The sequence below is a fragment of the Podarcis erhardii genome (assembly GCF_964252035.2).
Source record: "Podarcis erhardii genome assembly, chromosome: 13".
Lineage (NCBI taxonomy): Eukaryota > Metazoa > Chordata > Lepidosauria > Squamata > Lacertidae > Podarcis > Podarcis erhardii.
The window spans coordinates 33,908,869-33,931,055 of NC_138502.1; the positions used below are offsets into that span (position 1 = coordinate 33,908,869).

Here is a 22,187-nt window from a genome sequence, read left to right on the forward strand (position 1 = left end):
TGAAGTTCAAAATGTTTTATTGACATTCTATGAGAAAGTTTCCGTTTGCTACCGAAGCACAAAGAAGCTCGAGCAAAGTTCTCACCTTGCTCTTCCCCCCCCCAAGCCAAGATAAAAAAGAAACTTCTTTTAAAATTTAAAATAAGCTTTATACAAATCAGCCCTATATACATTCCCCCCACCTTTCTCTCCTTATCTATTATACAAGGCGACATAAATAGCAACCTTGACACTGTACAACATTAGAGAATGCTTATTAAAATTGCAGCTCTTTGTTTAAAAAATAACAACTCCCCCCAGCTTTATTGTTTTTTTTAAAATCCAAGGTGGATTCGTTTTTTTTCTTCTTTAAAAAATAAGCTTTCCTCTCTGACAATAGCTTAACATGATGCAAGTAGAGCAACACTTAAGACAAATTTTCACTTTCTTTTTCAAAAATAACAATAACTTAAATTATTCCCAAAGTATTTTAAATATCTCCCTCAATTTTTAAAATAAACATTTATCCGCCATCCAACCCCTTACAAACCCTAATGTGAAGGTCAAGGGATATAAATTCCCAAGCCAAAAATTTTAATTCTTGGGGTAATTCTGAAGCATCTCTAAAAGGGTTAAGATTTCTCTTTCATTTCTGGGATTTTGGTTTGTTTTATTTGGCTGAAAGGGAAACAAGAATCTGGTCCCTTGGAACAGAATAATAAACAGGTCTGCCAAAATAAAACAAAGGACATGAGTTCAGTAGAAATCAACTCCTATGAAAGTGGGCACAGAACTATATGGGTTGCCATATTTCAAGAAACAAAAAGTTTTGGGAAAGTTGAGATTTTGGAGGGATATTGCCCAAAGAAAGTTATTGAGCTTTTTGGGGGAAGGTTTCAAAAAATCCGGACATTTTTATGACAGCCTGAAAGGAACTCAGAAGCTGTTTTGTACTGAGTTTTATACCATTGATCAGTTTTGTCCTTAACAGAGATGGGGAACTGATGGTTCTCCAATATGCTGTTGTCTCTGACTCCCATCAACCCCAGTTAGCACAACCAACATCGAGAGGACCACTAGTTCCCCATATCCATGAAACAGAGTTTCAGACTGGGGAGATTCCCAGCACTAGCTGGAGGTGCCAGGATTCAACCATGGGACTTTCCCCATACAAGACATGTGCTGTGTCACTGAGTTATACAGCCCATCTCCTAACCTGATGTAAACATGGAATAACCCACGATAATTTGGGCCAGGTTCCCTCTCCCCACGCCTTCCTCCCCGCCACCATGCCACTCCACAACACCGACTGGTGTAGAGCAAGGACCCAAACATTTGTCCTTCCAATCCTGTGTAAGCTGAATGCCCTCTTGCGTAACTTTAGTTCAAAAAATTGGTAGCGCAGATGGGCAGTGTCATAAAGGAGATCAGAATCTTTCACGCACACCCCATGGCAAATAGTTCCGTCAGGGGATAGCTCAGTTGGCTAGAGCATGAGAATCTTAATCTCAGAGTCGAGAGTTCGGGCCCCACAACGGGCCAAAGATTCCTGCATTGTGGGGGGCTGGACTAGATAGATGACTCTTGCGGTCCCTTCCAGCTCCATTTTGGTCCATATTAAACCTGGACTAATGTTCCTGGGATCAGAACTTTTCTTCCTGCATTGGGATTTTTATCCTCAGTTTATTCCCAGTTGAAGAACTGGGTCTAAGCCCCCACCTGTTTGGCTTTCCTAATCCAGAGGGCTCCTGGAGTAAACCTGAAATAGCCACTAGTGAGATCAGAATTGGTCCTTTCCATCACAGCTCTCTGAACTTCCCCCCTGTTCTCTTTGACCACAAGCTCTCCAGCACTATGTTAACACTGCACACCAGGAGGGGTAACCTTTGACCTTTCGGATGTTGCCAAACTACAGTTCCCGTAAGTCCCAGCAAGCATGACCAGTGCCCAGGGATGCTGGGAGTTGTAGTTCAGCAACATCTGGAGGGCCAAAGATTCCCCACACCTGCTATATGCTGCCCAGTTTTATAACACAGTCATGCCTATTTCTAAGGAATTGGCTTTCATCCTAAATTTATTAAATGCGTGTGTGTGTTTAAAGTTGTGACAATGTTTACTTGCCCCCACCATCTCCTAAATGTTCCTTAAATTAATAATAATAATAATTCTAGCTGGATATTATTTCTGGGAGGTCATGTAGGAATAGAGAGAGGGGGGTTTGTTAGACTGCCCCCATTCCCCAAATGAATGGACGAGTAACAACAGAAATCCTGTTCCTGTCATAAATGACACTGATTGGACTTTGAAACCTTGCCAGATCCTTCAGAGCTCTCCAAGGAGATCCCTCTCTGAATCACTTTGCTTGGGAAAGTGAGCAAACAACACCAAATCAACAAAACAAGAGGAAGGTAAAGAAAACCAGTTGTATACTTTCTTCTCGGGAAGCTGGGGCGGTGCTGTGTGTGACGCTGGGCTTCTCTCCAACCAAGCAGAGAGCCTTCTGACTGAAGCTGTTGGTGGTGGTGGTGGTGATGATGATGGAGAACTGCCTACAGATAAACCACGCAGGAAGTTGAGGAGGTTGGTCACGTAGGGCGGGTGAAACCAATTTGGCTGAGATACGACATGGACTATGAGCTTTTCTCCCTCCCTCCCACCCACCTTTCCCTTTCCCTTGTTTTTAGATGGTCTCTCAAAAGTCTTAGCCTTTACTGCAGCTCAGTTGTTCCTGAGATGGGATGGAATGTGTACATGTCCTGCAAAACACATCAAAGAGTTTTGACTTGTCGCTGTCTGTCTGTTTCTCCCTGTCTCCTTCTCTGTCTCCTTCATTCCTTTGTTCCTGCTCCACTGGTTTCATCAAGGAGGCAAAGGAGGTTAATATACCGCTCCAGGATTGGGAGGAGGCCCTGGAGATGGGTGATGCATAGAGCCAGGAGTGGGCGGAGGTCCTTGCTGTAAGTGAGGCCCGCTCAGGTTCTGATGATGGTACCAGGGGCTGTGCTCCTCCAGGTAGCTTGGTGGGGAGTTATAGGAGAGCGGCTGTGGGAGCTGGCTCCGGCCAGCTGGGTTGTTGTTGTTGTTGCTGTTGCTGTTGCTGTTGTTGTTGTTGTGGGTGTTACTGTCCCAGAGGGTGGGAGATGGCGGAGAATTGCAAGCCATGGAGTCACTGTTATTGGGGCTGTGTTCCAAGGGGACCTCTCCATTCTTGTACAGTTTCTTGAACTTGGACCTTCGGTTCTGGAACCAGATTTTCACCTGAGAATAAAGAGAGAATGAAAAATGAAAAAAGAAGATAGAAGAAAAGGTTTCACAGCTGTGTGGTAGGACTGAGAGCTTCATCTGTGGCACTCTGTGCTCTGAAATCAGGGTATGGGGTTGAAACAACAACAACAACAACAACAACAACAACAACAACAATTTATTTATACCCTGCCCATCTGGCTGGGCTTCCCCAGCCACTCTAGGCGGCTTCCAACAAACTATTAAAATACAGTAATGCATCAAACATTAAAAGTTTCCCCTAAACAGGGCTGCCTTCAGATGTCTTCTAAAAGTCTGGTAGTTGTTGTTCTCTTTGATATCTGATGGGAGGGTGTTCCACAGGGCGGGTGCCACTACCAAGAAGGCCCTCTGCCTGGTTCCCTGTAACTTGGCTTCTCTCAGTGAGGGAAGTGCCAGAAGGCCCTCGGTGCTGGACCTCAGGGTCCAGGTAGAAGACATCCCTACCATGGACTCCTGAATGGAGAGAGTTGATACCACTCCTTCTTGGTCCATGTGGTGGAGCACATGCATGTTCCACGTTCAACCCCTGGTTTCTCAAGTTTGGGTTGGGAAATACCTTTTCCCGAAACCCTGGAGAAACGCTGCCAATCAGTGTGGGCAATACTGCGGTAGATGGATCAGTGGTCTGCTTTTGTGGTAATGCATCTTCCTATGTTGAGTGCTCACTTATCCCAGATCATGTCAACTTTAGAACGCCAAAGAGAAGGTGGATCTCAACCAAGACAATGTGCCAGCATCTAAAATACACATTCAGTGGCATGGCCCCAATCTGTGGCCCCAATTTCACGCACAGGAGGCAAGAGGTGGCCTATGACTCTTATTTTCCCAACTGCAGTTCTAGAGATGATCATGGAAGCTCCCATCAATCGAGAGGAAGTTTTCTGAACAGTGTGTAGAATAGATGTCAGAGGGAAAAGAAGGACTGGAAAGACCCACTTGGTGTACTTAATATAGAATTTTGGAACTGGGTTGTAGCTCTACAAACTACTAACGCTTCTAAGAGCTCCACGCTGTACCAGGCAGAGACCCCCACACCCAGAACTAGAACTCAGAAGAACTGGGACTTCAGTGTTCTACAGAGTTGCTCCATCATAATGAGCCAGGATTTAACCCGAGCCAAAGCTTGTCAGCTTTCAGTCAACGCATTTCTTTTCCAGCCTAATCCCAGCCTGGGAAGATGTGGAGAAACAACATTTGTGCCTCTGAACTTGTGTACAGTTCATGCTTTGAATTACCACAGTAAAACACACCTCTGGAATCGTGATGGGACTTCCAGATCTGAGAATGTAAACCTCTCCTTCTGTTTCCAGAGAAATAAATTGTTTCCAAGAGGAAGCCGTCCTCAGGCAGAAGTGCCTGGTTGAGACGAAGGCAGAAAACATAAATTCCACACATTGTCAAAGAGTTCAGACGAAGTGAGGGGGAAATGGCTCTCTTCCAAGTAGGAGTGGGGGAAATCTGTGGCCATCCAATTGTTGTTGGGTTCTCAACTCGGTCCCAGCCAGAATGGTCAATGTTCAAGGATGATGGGAGTTGGCCTCTAAAAACATTTCGCAAGGCCACAGGCTCCCCATTCCTGCTTTAACTGTAGTCTAGACTCCTTGGACTCAAGGTGAAATGAAATAATAAATATATTTTCCCAAAGCTTTCCCACGTCACACTCCCTAGAAGAGGTGCCACATCTACCCGTTTTTTCAAAACAATCGCCCTTTCCCCCCAAAACTGATCTTTCAAGAAGTCTTGGTGACAAGCTCTTTCGGAACGTTTTTTTACAAGTCCTCTTGGGCTGGGAGGACTGAGGTGACGAAACTTAGGGCAGGGCTGGGAGGGTGGCCTAGCTGGCTTGGAGCCTTTCCGATAGTGCTCTGAGGGCTGCAGTGATGACTTCACACGCGCCCCACTTTGGAGAAAGAGCCGAGGAGCAGCGAAAGAAAGTGGGTGGTAGGTGGGGAAGGAAGAGGTAAGGGAGGAAAGACTAGAGAGGGAGAGAAACTCCTGGGAGTCAAAACAAGGAAGGAGGAAAGATTAGGACTCCTTTGTGCCTGGTTGGGAAATAGCCATATTTGTGGGCGGGAGGAGGGAAGGAGATTTCTCCCCCAAGGTGGTGACTGACGCTGCAAACCTGGCAACGGGTTCCTGAGAGCAAAGTCATCTTCCAGTCTTCCAAATTGCAGCCTTCAGTATTTGTTGCCTGTCAATTAATTAATTCGCGAACGGATAGATTGCAAGGTCACGAAGGACTGAGCACGTTACCTGAAGTCAGCCAAAGTTCTCACAGCGCGTGCTTGCATTAGAGGGCAAGGGGAAATTACGTATTAGAGTCTGTGCAAGCCGGCTGTAATTAAGGAGCACACACACAATGGGAAAGGCCCTTTCCAAAGGCCAAAGGGCCCCATCCACCAGCACATTCCCCTTGCGAGCTCCGCTGAAATGAATGAGAAGCAAGGGCACTACTGCAGATCGTGACCCCTTAACAGTATTCCAAAGTAGGCAGCAGTCCTATATACAGTGGGAAGTAATTTTGGGACTTCTATCTGACTGCAGATGTCTAGGACTGAACTGTTAGTGGTCCAGGACCGACAAGGAAGGGGCAAAGTGAGAAAGAAATTGCTAGACTCTTTTCGGAGAAAAGGAGATGCCAAGGCAGAAACTGAAAGAAAAGCGCCAGGGGTCATGTCCACAACACACACCGTTTCCCCTAAAGGAATCCTGGGAATTGTAGTTCGCCAAGGGTGCTACAGCTCTGTGCAAAGTAAACTACAGTCCCCAGAATTCTTGCAGGGGGAGCCATATCCCTTTATGGCTTGGCTGCCTGACAGATCAGCTCGATTTCCCAATCCAAAGAGGTATTTCCAAAATCCACCAAGATTAAAGAAACAGCTCCCCCTCTTGTCTGAAGAAAAATCAATTGGGGCTGGTGTGTGTGTGTGTGTGTGTGTGTGTGTGTGTGTGTGTGGAAATCAAGCCTTTGAAGAGGTCCCACTAAAAGCAGTTCAGAACAGTTGTGTTTAGGATGGGTGCTCCTCATGTGTGAAAGTTTTTTATTTTTGCAGGGTCCACCTAACACCATTAGCATCAAAATGCCAGCCTGTATTCTCCCCGCCCCTCGGCCAACTTGGTCAGATTTGCTCTTTGGGGGAAAATCCATTCAGGTTAGAAGAAGAAGAAGAAGAAGAAGAAGAAGAAGAAGAAGAAGAGGAGGAGGAGGAGGAGGAGGAGGAGGAGGAAGAAGAAGAAGAAGAAGAAGAAGAAGAAGAAGAAGAAGAGGAGGAGGAGGAGGAGGAGGAGGAGGAGGAAGAAGAAGAAGAAGAAGAAGAAGAAGAAGAAGAAGAAGAAGAAGAAGAAGAAGAAGAGGAGGAGGAGGAGGAGGAGGAGGAAGAAGAAGAAGAAGAAGAAGAAGAAGAAGAAGAAGAGGAGGAGGAGGAGGAGGAGGAGGAAGAAGAAGAAGAAGAAGAAGAAGAAGAAGAAGAAGAAGAAGAAGAAGAAGAAGAAGAGGAGGAGGAGGAGGAGGAAGAAGAAGAAGAAGAAGAAGAAGAAGAAGAAGAAGAAGAAGAAGAAGAGGAGGAGGAGGAGGAGGAAGAAGAAGAAGAAGAAGAAGAAGAAGAAGAAGAAGAAGAAGAGGAGGAGGAGGAGGAGGAGGAGGAAGAAGAAGAAGAAGAAGAAGAAGAAGAAGAAGAAGAAGAAGAAGAAGAAGAAGAAGAAGATTGTTGCCAAAAACCTGTTATCTCAGTGTCCCATTTGCAAATTAAGCCTTCTGTCTTGGAAGCACTGTGAATCTATCAGTGATGGCACCTTCTTCATTTCAGAGCACCTTAGCTCTGAAGAGCTTCCTAAAACAATCAAGCACACCCATCAGGTCCTCTCCCAGCCTCTGCACACTTTTGGACAACAAACACTGTTCAGCCTCGTAAGGAGGTCAGAAACACCCAACCTATAAATCCTAGTGACATCTCAAGCAAAACAAGAAGAACGGATGCATTCATTTTGGGGAAGGGATCCTGGGCTTTCAGCTACAGAGCTCATTTGGTGAGATATCTATTACAGGGTGAACCTCCGGCCCTCCGGATGCCAGTAGACCCCAATTCCCAACCCAGGTGAACTTTGAAACTCCCTGCCTGTTGACATTAAGGAGGTGCCTTCACTATCATCTTTTCATTCATAAAGTCATTCATAAAGACATTTTTGTTTAGACGTGTCTACCCAGATGCTTAGAACGTTGGGGTAATTTTAATCTGTTTTAGTATTTTAACTTTTGAATGCTTTAAAGTAGGGTTGTGTTCCCCCCCCCTAAATTTTATTGTTTGACCTTTTCGTAAACCACTTTGATGCTTTTTAGCAGGAAGCTGTGTATGAATTTCATGAAATGAAATAAACGATAGGAGTTATAGGATTATAGAATCATAGCGTTTGAGGGACCCTGAGGCTCATCTGGTCTAAGGTTTTTCTGTTTTGCAGCTGTGCGATTTGTGCTCCTATCGTACAGTGGTACCTCAGAAGTCGAACGTAATCCGTTCCGGAAGGACGTTCGACATCCAAAACGTTCGATTTCTGAGGCGCAGCTTCCAATTGGCTCTTACAATCAGAAGAGCCAATTGGAAGCCGCTTGTCTGCCGCGTCGGATGTTTGGCTTCCAAAAAACGTAACACTTACTTCTGGGTTTTTGACATCCAGGAGCCGAAACGTTCAGCAACAGAGACGATCGAAAACCGAGGTTTGACTGTATTGGCTACAAACAATAAAACTGATTGATTGATCTGGTCTAACCCCTTGTGGTGCAGGAATGCAGGGATCGAACCTGCAACCTTGGCGTTATCAGCACCACGCTGTAGCCAACTGAGCTAGTCCAACAACAACTGGAGGGCCACAGGTTCACATTTCCACCCCCCCTAAAGCAGGAGTCCACCTTGTGGGCCTCATTTATTGGGGTCAAATCCTAAGAAAAAAAGCTCAGCAACTTCAGTCAGCCCCCACGCATGTTCACTTCATCAAATATGGCCTTCTGCCCTAAAATATGGCCCCTGCCCTAAAGAATAATGGGAACTGTAGTTTATCAGCCCCCTTAACTACAGTTCCAAGGATTCTTGTGAGGGGGAATGTTATTTAAATGTGCATATGCAGCCTTAGTAATGACGCGGAATATTTTACGATCATGGAATGGCAAGGGACCTTGTACAAGCCTCCAAGCTCATCCCAACCTGGCCACCCAGTGTGTCTCTTGAGCAAACAACAGGTACACTCTAAGCAAGGAGTTTCAGATGACTCAGGCAAGCGAGCCAAGCCAAGCGCCCTCCTGCAGGAGACAAATAAACACCAGCCTAGCCAACAGGACCTTGGGGGAAATTCCTGTCTCGATCATCACATGGCTACCAGTGAGCAAAACGGCAAAGAGCTCTAGGCAACTCAGGGGGGTGAGCCAACTGCTATGTTGCACCAAATTAGGGGGGAAAGGGGGTCACTAATCAATGTGTGACCCCGGGGAGTCACCTGATCACCATGAGGCTGTGTCAGTGTCACCCCACCCACAACATGTGCCCTGAGAACATTTTACTGGGGACAAGGGTGAGCCTTCTCAGGTGGCCATGAGCGTGCTACATCGCCACATCTTTCTTGGCGGTATCGGGCAGCTCAGAAGCACGCCAGCTTGCTGCCTTATTTAGATCGCGGCAATTAAGAAGGCCGACCTTTTAAAAGAGAGGGAGCAGAGGGAGAAGCTTTGCTGTCATCAAAGTGCTTGGCCAACCTTGCGTTCCATCTTCGCTTCTTCTCCCTGACTGACCTGCTTAACAGGGATAGTCTAAGTGAGGAGGAAATGAACATTCAAGGCTTCGTGTCCGAAGGTGGGAGGGATGAAGCAGAGGAAACCAAGATGGCCGGCCGGAGGAGACTTGCAGGAATTCGGCATTGATGCTCGTGAATTTAAAGACGAAAGTTTTCTTAAAAAAAAAAAGATTTTGAAGGAACTAAGATCTTGAGACTCAAAATGTCAAGGCTAGGGTGTGGAACAGCAGCTGTAACTGGTAATGCACTAAAGGGGGGATGGAGTTGGGAGAATATTTTTATTTACTTATTTAAGGCCCTTATATACCGCTTAGGTAAAGGTAAAGCAGTGTAGATTAAAATAAATCAAGTCATCTTGTCCAACGCCCTGCAACACAGGAGTCCCCACTAAAGCATCCATGACAGAAGGCCATCCAATCTCTGCTTAAACCATACAGAGAATTTTTTAAATCATCATAAAGCCAAATACAAATCTAATTTATATATTGTATATCAATCAAGGGTGGGGAAATTATTACCCTGAAGATGTTGTTGGACTCCAGGACCCATCAGCCCCAGCTGGCCTGACCAGGACTTTGGCATGATGTGAGTTGTAGCTCGACAACATCTAGTGAACCACCTCTGGTTTATACTATTCTCACAATTTTAAATTATTTTTTTATACCACATTTCTAATTATACATGCTGTTCCAATTACACTTCTTCTTCCTCAAGGAAGTTTATCCTGTTGAAGAAGACGAATTAACACTATGCCCCTAACATTTTTCAGTCTCAAGATTTTAGATCCCGTAATAAAACAAAACAAAATCTTCACCAGCTTAAATCCACGAGGAAATTCAGTTTCAGCTCAGCCAAGCTCGTCTCTCCCACAAAATAAATCCTTGCTTTCAATCCTAGGGAACCATCTGTATGTGTGACGGGGGGTGGGGGTGGGATCCTGCCCACATAAGGTTTTGTGCGGTAAAGAATCCTTTGAATCTTTGCTTTTTGCTGAGCTATTTTAGCACAGCTAATTCTAAGCATGGGTAAACTTTCTTGTGGATGCTTTTCAAGGGTAGCTGGATCATGTCCTTTCCATCATCACCCAGGTAAAGCCTTTGAGAAGCAGGTTATGCTGGGAAGAGGAGCTGAGGGCAATCTCCAATTGCATGTGAGAGCATTTGTGAGCAACCACACATCTTCAACAAAGCACCCCTCCAAAAAAAAAGAATCATGGGAACTGTAGTTTACCCCTGGCTGAGCTACAATTCTTTGGGGGAAGCTTCAAATGTTTGGTGCGGGTCTTCCACTGGAGAACTTTTCGCAGAGGCTTTTTAGAAAGCCAGCAATGGGGATCTGAGCAGGTGATATACATCACCAAGCAGGGAGCTGGATCAGATAGACCAGGGATGTCCAACAGGTCGATCGTGATCCTGGAAGGTCTTGGTAGATCACGGTCAATCGCTGGGTCCCTTTCCTTAGCATTGGTAAAATCGAATCCTGCCCCGCCCCCTCGCCCTGTCCTCCATTGTTGCACGATCTGCAGAACGGAAGATGGAGTTTACTCAGTGAGGCTGTTTGTTTCCCCAGCGATTTGTTGGTTCTTCTCCCCCCCCCCCTTAAAAAACAGGGCTCCTCCATAAAAAAGCTCAACAACGTTGACCTGAACCCCCCCCCCCAAAAGGGGGTAGATCACTGCCAGTTTTTAATTCCGTAAGTAGATCGCAGAGAGTTGGGAGTTGGCCACCCCTGAGATAGGCCATGAGGCTTCTACACAACTCTATGGCACCATGCCTTTATCTTTTACCAGGCATACGCAAACTCCGGCTCTCCAGATGTTTTGAGACTACAATTCCCATCATCCCTGACCACTGGTCCTGTTAGCTAGGGGATGATGGGAATTGTAGTTCCAAAACATCTGGAGGGCCGGAGTTTGCCTATGCCTGATCTTTACTGTACAAGTTTTGAAACGGAACCCTGGGCTTGGAAAGATTCTGGTTCTGAGCCTTGATTGGCGCTGGAGACGAGAAGGACTGCTCCAAACCCATCTCTGTGGTTGTACCAGATAAGAGGTCAGCGACTCTTCAAGTCACCCTACTCCTCCTTGCCTAGATAGCCACCGCCTTCTAACCAGAGCTTGGCGTAAACAGCGGAAGTTGCATGACTGCTATTATGTCCTCATGCCTCTGCCTCCCCAAATTGCAGCTGGAGTAATTGAGTCAAATTGCTTCTGGCATCGGACGTCCTACTGGAGAGGGCCTAGCAAAGTTTCCAGGCAGTTTGCTATATAATATATATATATATATATATATATATATATATATATATATGAGAGTGAGAGAGTGAGAGCTGAACAATGATATGAGCCTTCTGTGAGCAGTTCTGCAACTTTGCAATACGTAAAACTTTTATCTCCATGTGCTTTAAAGGGCAGGCAATCCATCCATCTTCTAAACAATACAAAGCAGGTCTGTGGTTATCTGCTCACTGTACATCATGATGCAACCCCTGCATTTTTAATAGTGGCGTTGAAGGAGGAATTTCAGCAGCTGGATTTTGCATACCAAGCTACACCTGCTGAAATTCCCTCTTCTGCATAACAATTAAAGGCGCAGGAGCCCTGCCTCCCCTTTTTTAACATCTGGCACCTGGCTATATTGCCTACTCAGAAGTAAGACCCACTGAGCTCAATGGGTTTAGGCGGGCTTTGCAATCCACACTAAGCTGAGGAATGGATGGGCCTTTACTGGCTGGGAGTGAGGCCCACTGAACACAGTGAAACAACCTTCTCGTGTAGATTTGCATGGTTAAGTTTCACAGGAATAGCCGACTGAGTTTAACTTGCAATAAAATGTCTACCAGATAAGGCCTGAGAGCTAAGTTTAAGCAATCTTCCAGCTTTGGGGTTTTAACTTAGGTTTCGACGCAGCCAAATGCCACCGGGCCTGTTTCTGATTTTCAGACAGCAATTAATTTCACGGGCAGAGTTCGAATCCAGAACTCTGACACGAAACCCCTGCCAGGTATATGAAGAGACGCTAGTGGGAAAGTAAGTGGTGAAAGGAAGGCACTCTGCACATGCTTAAAGGCAGCCTGGTCCTAATGGCAATAGGTTCCAGACTCAACTTAAAACCTTTCTGATGAGTTTTATACTGGGAAAATCGAACAAGAAGCCAGAATTGTACAGTTAAACCTTGACATCTAGGCAAACATGTCCCTGCACTGATTTCATCTCCCAAATGTTGTGAAGCAGTACTTGCCAATATTGCTTTATTTAGTATTCTGCATCATTGTATCAGAAGGAACCCAAATGCTATTAAAGTCTAACCCCATAATATCCTTACCAACTCTCCATCACTGTTCCCATCCAAGCTCCTTAAAAGTCACATTAAAGGCTAAGAAGGGGTGTCAAAAGTCCTTTAAGATGGTACAATCTGGCCTCCTGTCATGCCTAAGAGACAGATGGCCTAACCCCGCTACTTGCCATAGTTGTCTTAAAAACCAGATTTATTTTATTGCAGATTCATGCTGATTTGCTTGCAGGGAGGCCAGATGCTGCTGGATCAAAGCAAAGCAAATGTTACCCTGCACTTTGCAGCACAATTTCCCATCGCGTATCGCAAAGAGTCCAATTTAGGAGGGGGGAAGGCTTGTTGCGCAAGACTTCCCAGCCAATTATAATTGTGCAACCTAAACCGGCTGGTGCTTGTGATTGAATCCCACCCCAAAATAGCAAGCTTCTGGAAGCACCCAGAGACTTTTTGGCCTCCAAACATCCCATTTAAGCAAAGACAGGCGGAGAAGCTTCCGTTGCTCAGGAAACTTGCCAAATTCATCCAAAAGCATCGGAGGATGGGGATAGCCCTGCCCAGGTAACTCAGGTATCACTTGGGGAACCGGAAATAGGATTGTCTACATTTAAAAGAAAATGCTTATAGCAAGCGATGAGCCCTTCGCCGATTAGAACTGAAATTATGGCACAGCGCGGGAGGTTAAGCCTTTTGAGCGCACTATTTTCCTGATCAAAATACTATCCCTGTTCCACTGCCAAAAACAAAAGACAGAGGTATCATAAAGTTTCTGTATTTGATTTGAGAGACACACACACTGCTGCAGTTAACACTGCAGGAAATGTGATCTCTGCTTTGGTCCTCCACAGATGACTCTTAGCTGAGATTTCAACTGACAGTACAAATCCTTTTGATGGAAATCTCCCTCTATTCAGTGGGTCTTACAGAGCAACCCTACACAGGTCTTCTAAGAAAGAAGTCTGGGCTGAGTTCAAATGCCCTTTCCTCCCCGGTAAGCATGTGTAGGATTGAAATCAGTTAGTGCTGGGCTTTTTTCATCTGGTTTAGATGTTTCAAAAGTCTTTTTCTTCTTTTTTGTCCTCCCTCCCCCTTGAAAGCTGCAGCCACCATTTGCCCAAGGAAACAGATGGTTATCGGCAGTCTAAAAAAAATGACATACAGGTACACACACCTTCCCAGTGCTTTAAACTGTATGGGCAAAATTCCAAGAAAAGGAGAAATATTCACAGCCTGACCCTATTCATGTAAGTTAAGTCCTGCTGGATTCGATGGGACTGATTCCCAGATTAAGAGTGCAATCCTAAGGATGTCTACTCAGGAGTAAGTGTAGTCAGGATTACTGCCCAAGGCTCCAGCCCTGCAGCCTGACCCACAACGCATGTTTTGCTAGGGCCAAAGTAATTATGCAGAGGGGCAGGAAAAAAATAGGGGGGGGTGGGGACGGGACACAGCTCAAATGGAGGAAATCAGATGCTGCAGTATAATGCCGCCAACATTTCTCTCTTCCTTTCTTTCAGTTTTTTTGTTAGCCAAGGAGAGTTTGCCTTGAATAAGATCTGCTCAGCTGTTCCCATGGCCTACTACTAGATAGTTTGGTGGGCTGAGATTCTGGTAGATCCATCCTCAGCTCAGTCACACTTGGAGCAGCCTTGCGGGAGTAGCTCTTTCTTAACCTTAGCTCCCTCCTCCCTCAATCCTGTAAAATGGGAATAACAACAAGGCAGCTTACGAGTCTGATCAGACCCTCCAAGTGTCCCCATTTTCCAGGGACAGTCCCGGATTTATGAAAGCCGTCCTGGTTTCTGATTTGATCCCAGAATGTTCCGCTTTCCCCTTAGAACGTCCATATTTTCATGGAGAAATGTTGGAGGGTATGGAATAAGACGCTCCTATTTTCATCAGAGAAATGTTGGAGGGTATGGAATAAAACGTCCCTATTTTCATCAGAGAAATGTTGGAGGGTATGGAATAAGACGTCCCTATTTTTATCAGAGAAATGTCGGAGGGTATGGAATAAGACGTCCCTATTTTTATCAGAGAAATGTCAGAGGGTATGGAATAAGACATCTCTATTTTCATCAGAGAAATGTCGGAGGGTATGGAATAAGATGTCCCTATTTCCATCAGAGAACTATTGGAGGGTATGCTGTTTGTGTGGAGGAGCATGGGAGGCAAATATTTTGTGTCTTTAACAACAGTACGCAAAAGACACAGGCAAGCCATCCTACTTAGGACATGGCGCCTTCTGTCACCCAACAACTGTCAACCCCGATATGCAGTCGCTAGTTGGTCCACCAGCTGCTTGTGTTCAGCCGATGTGGGGGACCTGTGGCTTTCCAGATGTTTCAGAACTAACAAGCCCCATCATCCCTGCCCATTGGTTGTGCTGGCTAGGGCTGCTGGGAACTGCAAGTCCAGCAACACACGAAGTGCCACAAGTTCCCCACACCTCCTCCAGAGGCTAGCAAGGAGTTGTTTTCCAAACTTGGTCAACTTCCTCCTCGCAGTTACCCATCAGCACCTCTCAGCTGAGCCTCCCTTGGCCTCAGGAGGAAGAAAGGGACTCTGCCAAAACACAGGAGTTGCATCGCCACACCTACGTGTTTCCTGCCACCGCCGCCGCCTCTCAGGGCAGTCAGCATTCCGCTCTGGATCACTGAGCCCCAGCCAGAGACGAATGAGTAGGCCTGAGACAGTGGAGGAGCGATGGAGACTTGACTCCTTCCCTTCCGTGCTGCGGCCCATTGCTCCAAACCTGTCAGTATTGTCTAAGCCGATGCCAACACATGATTCCCATGTTATCAGAGCTACTGCTCACATCAAAGAGACACCGACATATGTCGCCTTGCGCAGCGGCATAAAAACCCAGACCCCTCTTCTCTGCGATTCCCTCCACCCCAAAACTTTTTGCTGCGATGACACGGAATGCGCAAAAACATTCTAACTGCAGAGGTTGAAAAGGCTGGTCGTGTGGAATGCTGGCATTCCGCACAGCTGCCGAGAGAGAGAAGTGAAATATTGGCTGTGTGGGTTAAAAAAACCCCCACACACCCCAAAACAAAACACCCTCACAAATGGCTAGGAACTGGAGGGGCTGAGGAAAATGAGGTCAAAGCGGCAGATGGGGGGAAACCTGCATGCAGTGCCTAGAGGAGTGGGGAGGGGGTGAAGGAAAATACAGCCGGGGGGTTGAATTTCACATAAGGATTTGACACGTATCATCAGATTTTCAGCTGCAGGACTCCACTTTTGTAGTACAGTGGTACCTCGGGTTACATACGCTTCAGGTTACGGACTCCGCTAACCCAGAAATAGTACCTCGGGTTAAGAACTTTACTTCAGGATGAGAACAGAAATCGTGCTCCAGCAGCGCGGCAGCAGCGGGAGGCCCCATTAGCTAAAGTGGTGCTTCAGGTTAAGAACAGTTCCAGGTTAAGAACGGACCTCCGGAACGAATTAAGTACTTAACCCGAGGTACCACTGTAATGGTCTGGGATTCCAACAGCTGGAAGTCCCAAAGCAATTGGGAAATCGAGAAGAAAGATCAAACATCCAAACACCTGAAACTATTTTTTCTCTTACTGTCCTAAGCTATTTTATTCCAGAGCTGTGAAACTCCTGCTGGGGATCTCCCAACCATCTAGGGCCACTGAAATCCAGCAGCTTCCTGAGATTTTGCTGGAGTTCCACGCACATGTCCCTCTCTCGCTCCCGTTTCCCTAAACAGAGTCGGAAAGCTAAACAGACCAGGATGTTCTTTTTTCCAATGTGTGCTTGTTTCTACCTGAGTCTGGGTCAGTCCAAGCTGCGCGGCCAACTCTGCCCTCTCTGGCAGCGCCAGGTACTGCGCCTTTTGGAATCTCCTCTGCAAGGCAGCCAGCTGGTAACTCGAGTAGATCGTGCGCGGCTTTCGGATCTTTTTGGGCTTCCCGTTGACCATCCGCACTTCTGGCTCGGGTTCTTCCTTCACTGAGACTGCAGAAAGGGGCAGAGGGAGGAAAGGCAGAGGAAGAAATACATCAGAGCGCAAAAATAAATAAAACCACAGCGAGTTGCTGGATCGGAACTGGAAAAGGAGTTGCGGGAAAGGAGTTTGCTTTTTATACTTTTGGAGAGGCAAGCTGCCTTTCCGCAGAAGGCTCCAAGTTCTCGGTCTCTGCTGGAAAAGAGAATGAATGAAAGCCTGGCTGCAGAGAACAACGTGCATTTCTCTAGGAGGGCAAAGATCAGCCCTTTGAGAATGGCGGCTTAACAGAAGGGCAGGATAACTGTGATCTCCTCTGGAGACTATTTTATTTTGCTGGGCTGCTCCCCAAAACTCTTAATTTGCCCCCAAGAACCCGCCCGACTTCTGTACACCACGAAAGCATCTAACTCCCCTCCACTGGTTCCCAGGGGTGCAGAAAACATGAAAATTAGAAAACTGACCTCTGATGTCAAAGACCCATCACACAACCCTATGTGGCCTGATATAACGCCGCCATAGACATGGTACCCCCATCATCCATTCCCCCCAACCCTACCCAGTTCTCCATCAACAAAGCTTCATAAACTCCATATTTTAGGGCTAGATCGGGGAAATGATGTGTGGTTTAAATGGGGTATCTGGAGCATGCTATGGGAAGCGAAGATATAGGGTTGCATCCAACCTGAGTTTCACTCAAAGTCGACCCATAGGAATCATGCATTCCAATTTCGCCCTGTCAATTCATTTCAATGGGTTTACTCTGAGCAGGTCTGGCATTGGGTACGGCATATTGTACACTTGGTTTTAACCAGTCAATTCACCTCTCTGGAGTCTGTACCGCAGAGGTTGCTTCGAGCCAACTGTTGCTTTATTGTCATGAGACAGAATCAACTTTACCCACAAATATTGAAAAAGACCCTTCTCCTGCCCAGTCTTCTGGGAGTCTGTACCATCCTATTCAGTGGAAGCAGAAGAGATTGCACTGATAAGATTTCAGAAAATAATCGAACTTCCCATGGTTTTAGCACTTTTCTTTCTCTTCCCTTGCCCGATATTTTTCTCGTTTTCAATTTTTCCTTCGCTCGGCTCGACTCTGGTGATTTGATCGCTGCTTGGGTTTCTGTATTCAGATTTCCCTTTCTCCCTCTGTTCTAGTCTCAGTTTCTTCACTTTTTCACCTGATGTTTTTAGCATTTCCAGGGCTGAACATGGCTGGACTTTGGCCTAGCCGGCTTTGCTCTGCTTCAAACCTCCTGGCTCGCAAAACCTGCCTCCTCCTCCTCCATGTCCTTCCCAGTTTGCCTTTCTAAAACTGTCTCCATTTCTCAGTCTCACTCGTGTATCCATGGATATTTTTTCTCCCTGGCAGGAAGCATTGTCCGGTTACGTGGGGACAGTCGGAACCACACAGCCCCCATGTTCCCTTCCTGAAATATTTGTGGGGAGTGAGGGCGTGAATTAGGCCTCAAACGGACAGCCAGCATCTCTAGCCTGCTTCACTTAGAAAATCGGCATGCTCATTTTTGTTGACAGAGACTTTTCTCACCTTTACACACCTCCATCCTAAACCCATGTACTTGGAAACAAGAACTACTATTTTCCATGGAGCTTTTATTTTTATTTATTTTTATTTTTAATAAAAGAAACATATTGCCTTCTTGCTGGCATCTTTTGCTTCTTAAACTTTCCACTTTATTTCCTACGTTTTAATCGGTGATACCAATTCAAACGTCTCTCCTCTTCCAATCATAAGTTGCAAAGTATCTCAAATAAAAAGTTTTGGAGAGGAGGGGGAGAGAAGCCCAGCAAATTCTGCACACCTGTTCGTACACTCACAGAAAATAAATATGTATAAACTTGGAAGAGACGGTCACAGGACAAAATAGTGGTGTTTATTTTTTAAGTGTGCATGTTGGGGGAGCGGGATATTCTTTTTGCCTTCGAAAAGTCACAGAATCAGCATGGCGGGGGGATGTACAAAATATCAAACCCTCACTTGAACAAAAGAAGCCATTGTGATATTGTTGTAAAAGTCACTTGTAGTTTACATAAGAAGAGACAGCAATCAAAAGTCACTGACCAGTTCATAATAATTTTTTATGTAGACTGGGTTACGAAGTTACGGTATACTGTTGGGTATTCCTAAACTTGTTTCTCTTAAGTACACTGAAGAGATTTTATTGATCTAAGAGGGGAAAGCCGCCTTCAGATATTTTTCTCCCCTCTTTCTTGAACTGAGAGAAGATAGTCCACCACCGCTCTGAATCCCCTTTTGACCAGGAAAAAAGTTGTATAACGCGAAGACCTCCATCAGTGACTTTGCTATTTCATGCCAGAATAAAGCCTGCAATGAATTCTTCGTATTACATCTTTTATGGCAGAGTCTGAATGTGGCAAATGGCAAGGGAATAAGGAGGGACAGGGCAGGAGCCCCCTTGGCTAGGCTGTTGTCGCCTCTAACTTGCCACTGGCCAGAGTTGTGCTTCTGAATGGGATCACAGAACTGGAAGCCCTGTTTCAGTCTTTTAATATTGCAGGATAACTTTATGGACGGGACTAGCAATCTGGTTCAAGAGATGCAGAAACGTCTAACAGCAGCAAGCCCTGAAGTGAATGTTTGTGGATTGAAGGCACTGATTTAGCCTCATCCTAGAAGTTCATGTTTCTGATTCAAGTGGGGCTGATGGACCCCTCCAGAAAGTGAACTTGTTGTCTAGTGCGACAGAGCAAAATAGACGTTCCCCGTGTCCAGTTTTCCTGTTCAGTCGTAATACCTTTCTCAGAAGATATTACCAAAGTATATCCTCCTCCTCTTCCCCTCTTCCATAAGCAGTGGCGTAGCATGGGGGGTGCAGGGGGGCCCGGCCGCACCGGGCGCAACATCTGGGGGTTAGGGTTAGGGGGTGCAAATCCACGGGTTAGGGGGCGCAAATTACTTGCCTTGCCCCGGGTGCTGACAACCCACGCTACACCACTGTCCATAACTAAGAATATCTTCCAAGAGAATGGGGGGGGGAAAGTGATTCCACTTTCTAGGAAAGTCTTAACCTCTCTGAACCCTAAAACTCCCCTTTCTCAATACGTAGTGTCACTAACACACACACACACAAACACACACACACACACACACACACAGAGAGAGAGAGAGAGAGAGAGAGCTTCTCATACCCTTGACTTCACTCGCTGGGAACGTAAATATTCTCCTTACCTGTTTCTTGACTGGGCAATGGCTGATCCCGGAAAGATCCATACGGCCTGTAGGAAGTGCTGTAGGGGTAATCAGATTTCGGGGAGTACGTCCCAGCACCCCCAATCCCATTGAGGTTAAATTGGGGGTGGTACGCATAATGGTTCATCGGCTGGGTGTACGTTTGGCTGGGATAATACTCGTGCTGGTTATGTGGGGTGCTGTAGTAACCCAGATCCGTGATGGACGACTCGGGGAGCGTAGGGGAGTCCTTGGTGGCCACATGGCAACTCAGTGAGCTGGAGATGTCCGTCAAAATACTGGTGATCTTCTTATCAAAGGATCCACTCATGGTGAGAAGGTCCACGCTGGCGTTGCAAAGGTCCACCAAGTTGGGCAAAAAGAAACCAAACCCACCCACCCCTAAAAATAAAAGTGTGCAAGGCTTGCTTGTAGGGTTTGGGGCAGATCTCCTCCTCTTCTTCCTCCTCCTCCTGAGTAGGCTTAATCAGTCATTGCTGCAGTAATTGCTGCTGCTGTTCCAGCCCTCCTCCAGGGAAAATGTGTAAGAAATCCAACCCAGCCAGCTTGCTTAAACCCTTTAATTAGGGAGTAGGGAAGGGTGGATACTGCATTCCGATTGGCTCCAGAAATATTGCCTTGCAGGCAAAACAGACTCTTTCCCCCCCTCCCTTCTCTCTTTGCCTTTTCTTTCTTTCCATCTCTCCATACTTTAAAAAAAATAAATTAAAAAGGGAGCGAAGGAGAAAACAAATGCAACCCCTTCGAAGCACACATACACACACACATTTACATATACATGCCTCTTAGGAGCACGCGTGCACACACACACATATATAACACCTTTGGAGAGGAGATGGATACCTCCCCCACACAAAAAGCCCCAGGGTGGCTCTCCCTATATCTCCCCCCTTGACTGTGGGAGGGATTAACTGTCTTATAAAGAGGTGCATCCGTTGGGATGGGGAGAGAGGCAGACCTGTTCTGCGTTTGTTCTGTTCTGTTCACCTATGGAAAAGTGTGTTTGGGTGGCGCTGGGCCTGATTTTGGGGGGTCTGCATGTGGCCTCCATCTGTCCCATTGCAGCTGGAATGGCGGAGGTGCACTCAAATTCTACGGGTTTTTGTTTAAATGATGCACAGAGCATTCTTTATCTGTTTTTAAAGCACTTCACAAACCGTTGCCGGCATTACAGTCTGAGGTGGTTGGAAACCGCCCCCCCCCCCCGTTAAATTAAAAGTTTCTACCTGTCCTTCAGAGTCCCCTGTGAATTCTCTTATAACACCTGGATACCTTGATGACGGATGTAGCACTTAGTTCACTTGGTTAGAGGATGGTGCTGATAATGTCAAGGTCATGGGTTCGATCCCTGTATGGGTGCGTATTCCTGCTTTGTAGGGGGTTGGACTAGATGAAACGTGGTGTCCCTTCCAACTTTATGATTCTATCATTCATTTGCAAATTGCTTTCGGGTCTTCATTACACACACACACACACACACACACACACACACACACACACACACACACCAGATCCAGCACTTGTTCATTTACAAACTGCTTTGCAAATCTTTATTATTATTATTATTATTATTATTATTATTATTATTATGTCTTTGCAAATCTTTATTCCACCTCCCGTTCCTCCGACACGTGTACAGTGAATCCCGATTAAATCCTGCTGAAAGGAAAAGGTGGGGTTTAAACAAAGTTGTGACTGATTTCTTTGTTGCCTTTTATTGGAGGGGTAATTGTTGGCTGGACCTGAGCCAATGCACTTCTCATAATAACCGCCTTGCGAGGCAGATCCTCTTCTTCCCATTTTATTGATAAGGAAGTGAAGCCCAGAAAGCAACACACCCAGAGACAGGATTTGAACTCCCTTCCAGATCTATTGCACCACATCTAAGCCAAAGTATCAGTGTTCCAATATGTCATGTTCAGGGGCGCGCATATGCGATGCGTGGGTTCTAAGCGGGCATGCATTTGTGCATTTATACAAGGATATCTGTGTCTGGGCTGGGAATATGTGTTTCTAGTTGCATGGATAAAGGACCTGAATAAATCACATACACATTTTTACATTTAGCAAAAAAGTTTCGGGTCTGGGTTTTGATAATGTTCCCATTTGGAAAGGTGAATTTTTTTAATAGAAAGTTTTAACTAAGCATTTTAAGGCTTTAGCACCTATCTGGCAAAGTCGGGGCTTTTTTTGTTTGTTCTGAAATCCACCCAAACCAGCTGTTTCCAAAATTAGGCAGACTGAAGAATCTTCGCATGAATGGATTTCTGCAAAGCGTATTCAAGTTAGGGAAAGTTGCGGGAGAATTTCCCACTGGCTGCTATGTTGGAATCATTCTTCTGACTGTATAAAGCAAGTGTGGTGAGCCTTTGGCCTGCCAGATGTGGCCAAACTATAACTCCCAACAGCACCAAGAAGCAAGTAAACATGCCCACGCCTGCGCTTGTCACAGTGTACCTATTGGGTTTCGTGCATACCTTCCAGTACAGAATCATGTAGGGGACAAGATAGTTCAGTGGCTCAAAAGTATTGGCCCCAACCTGAGTTCAAATCCCACTTTCCCCACAGACTTAACCTTGGGCAAGCCTTTTAGAGAAGGCGATAAATTAAGCTGATGATAACAACTGGCCCACCGCTGCTAATGAACCCAGTGGCTGAA

The 22,187-nt window shown here is 46.0% G+C and overlaps 1 protein-coding gene across 1 annotated transcript; it reads right to left on the reverse strand.

The window, feature by feature from the left end:
• Positions 1-20,067, reverse strand: DLX3 (distal-less homeobox 3). Its single transcript, XM_081838193.1, has 3 exons — positions 19,508-20,067; positions 16,117-16,307; positions 1-3,237 (listed from the first exon to the last, which is right to left on the reverse strand). Exons 1-3 carry the CDS (start codon positions 19,836-19,838, stop codon positions 2,857-2,859), a joined length of 903 nt encoding a protein of 300 aa, XP_081694319.1. The 5' UTR covers positions 19,839-20,067; the 3' UTR covers positions 1-2,856.
• Positions 20,068-22,187: the final 2,120 nt, after the last annotated feature.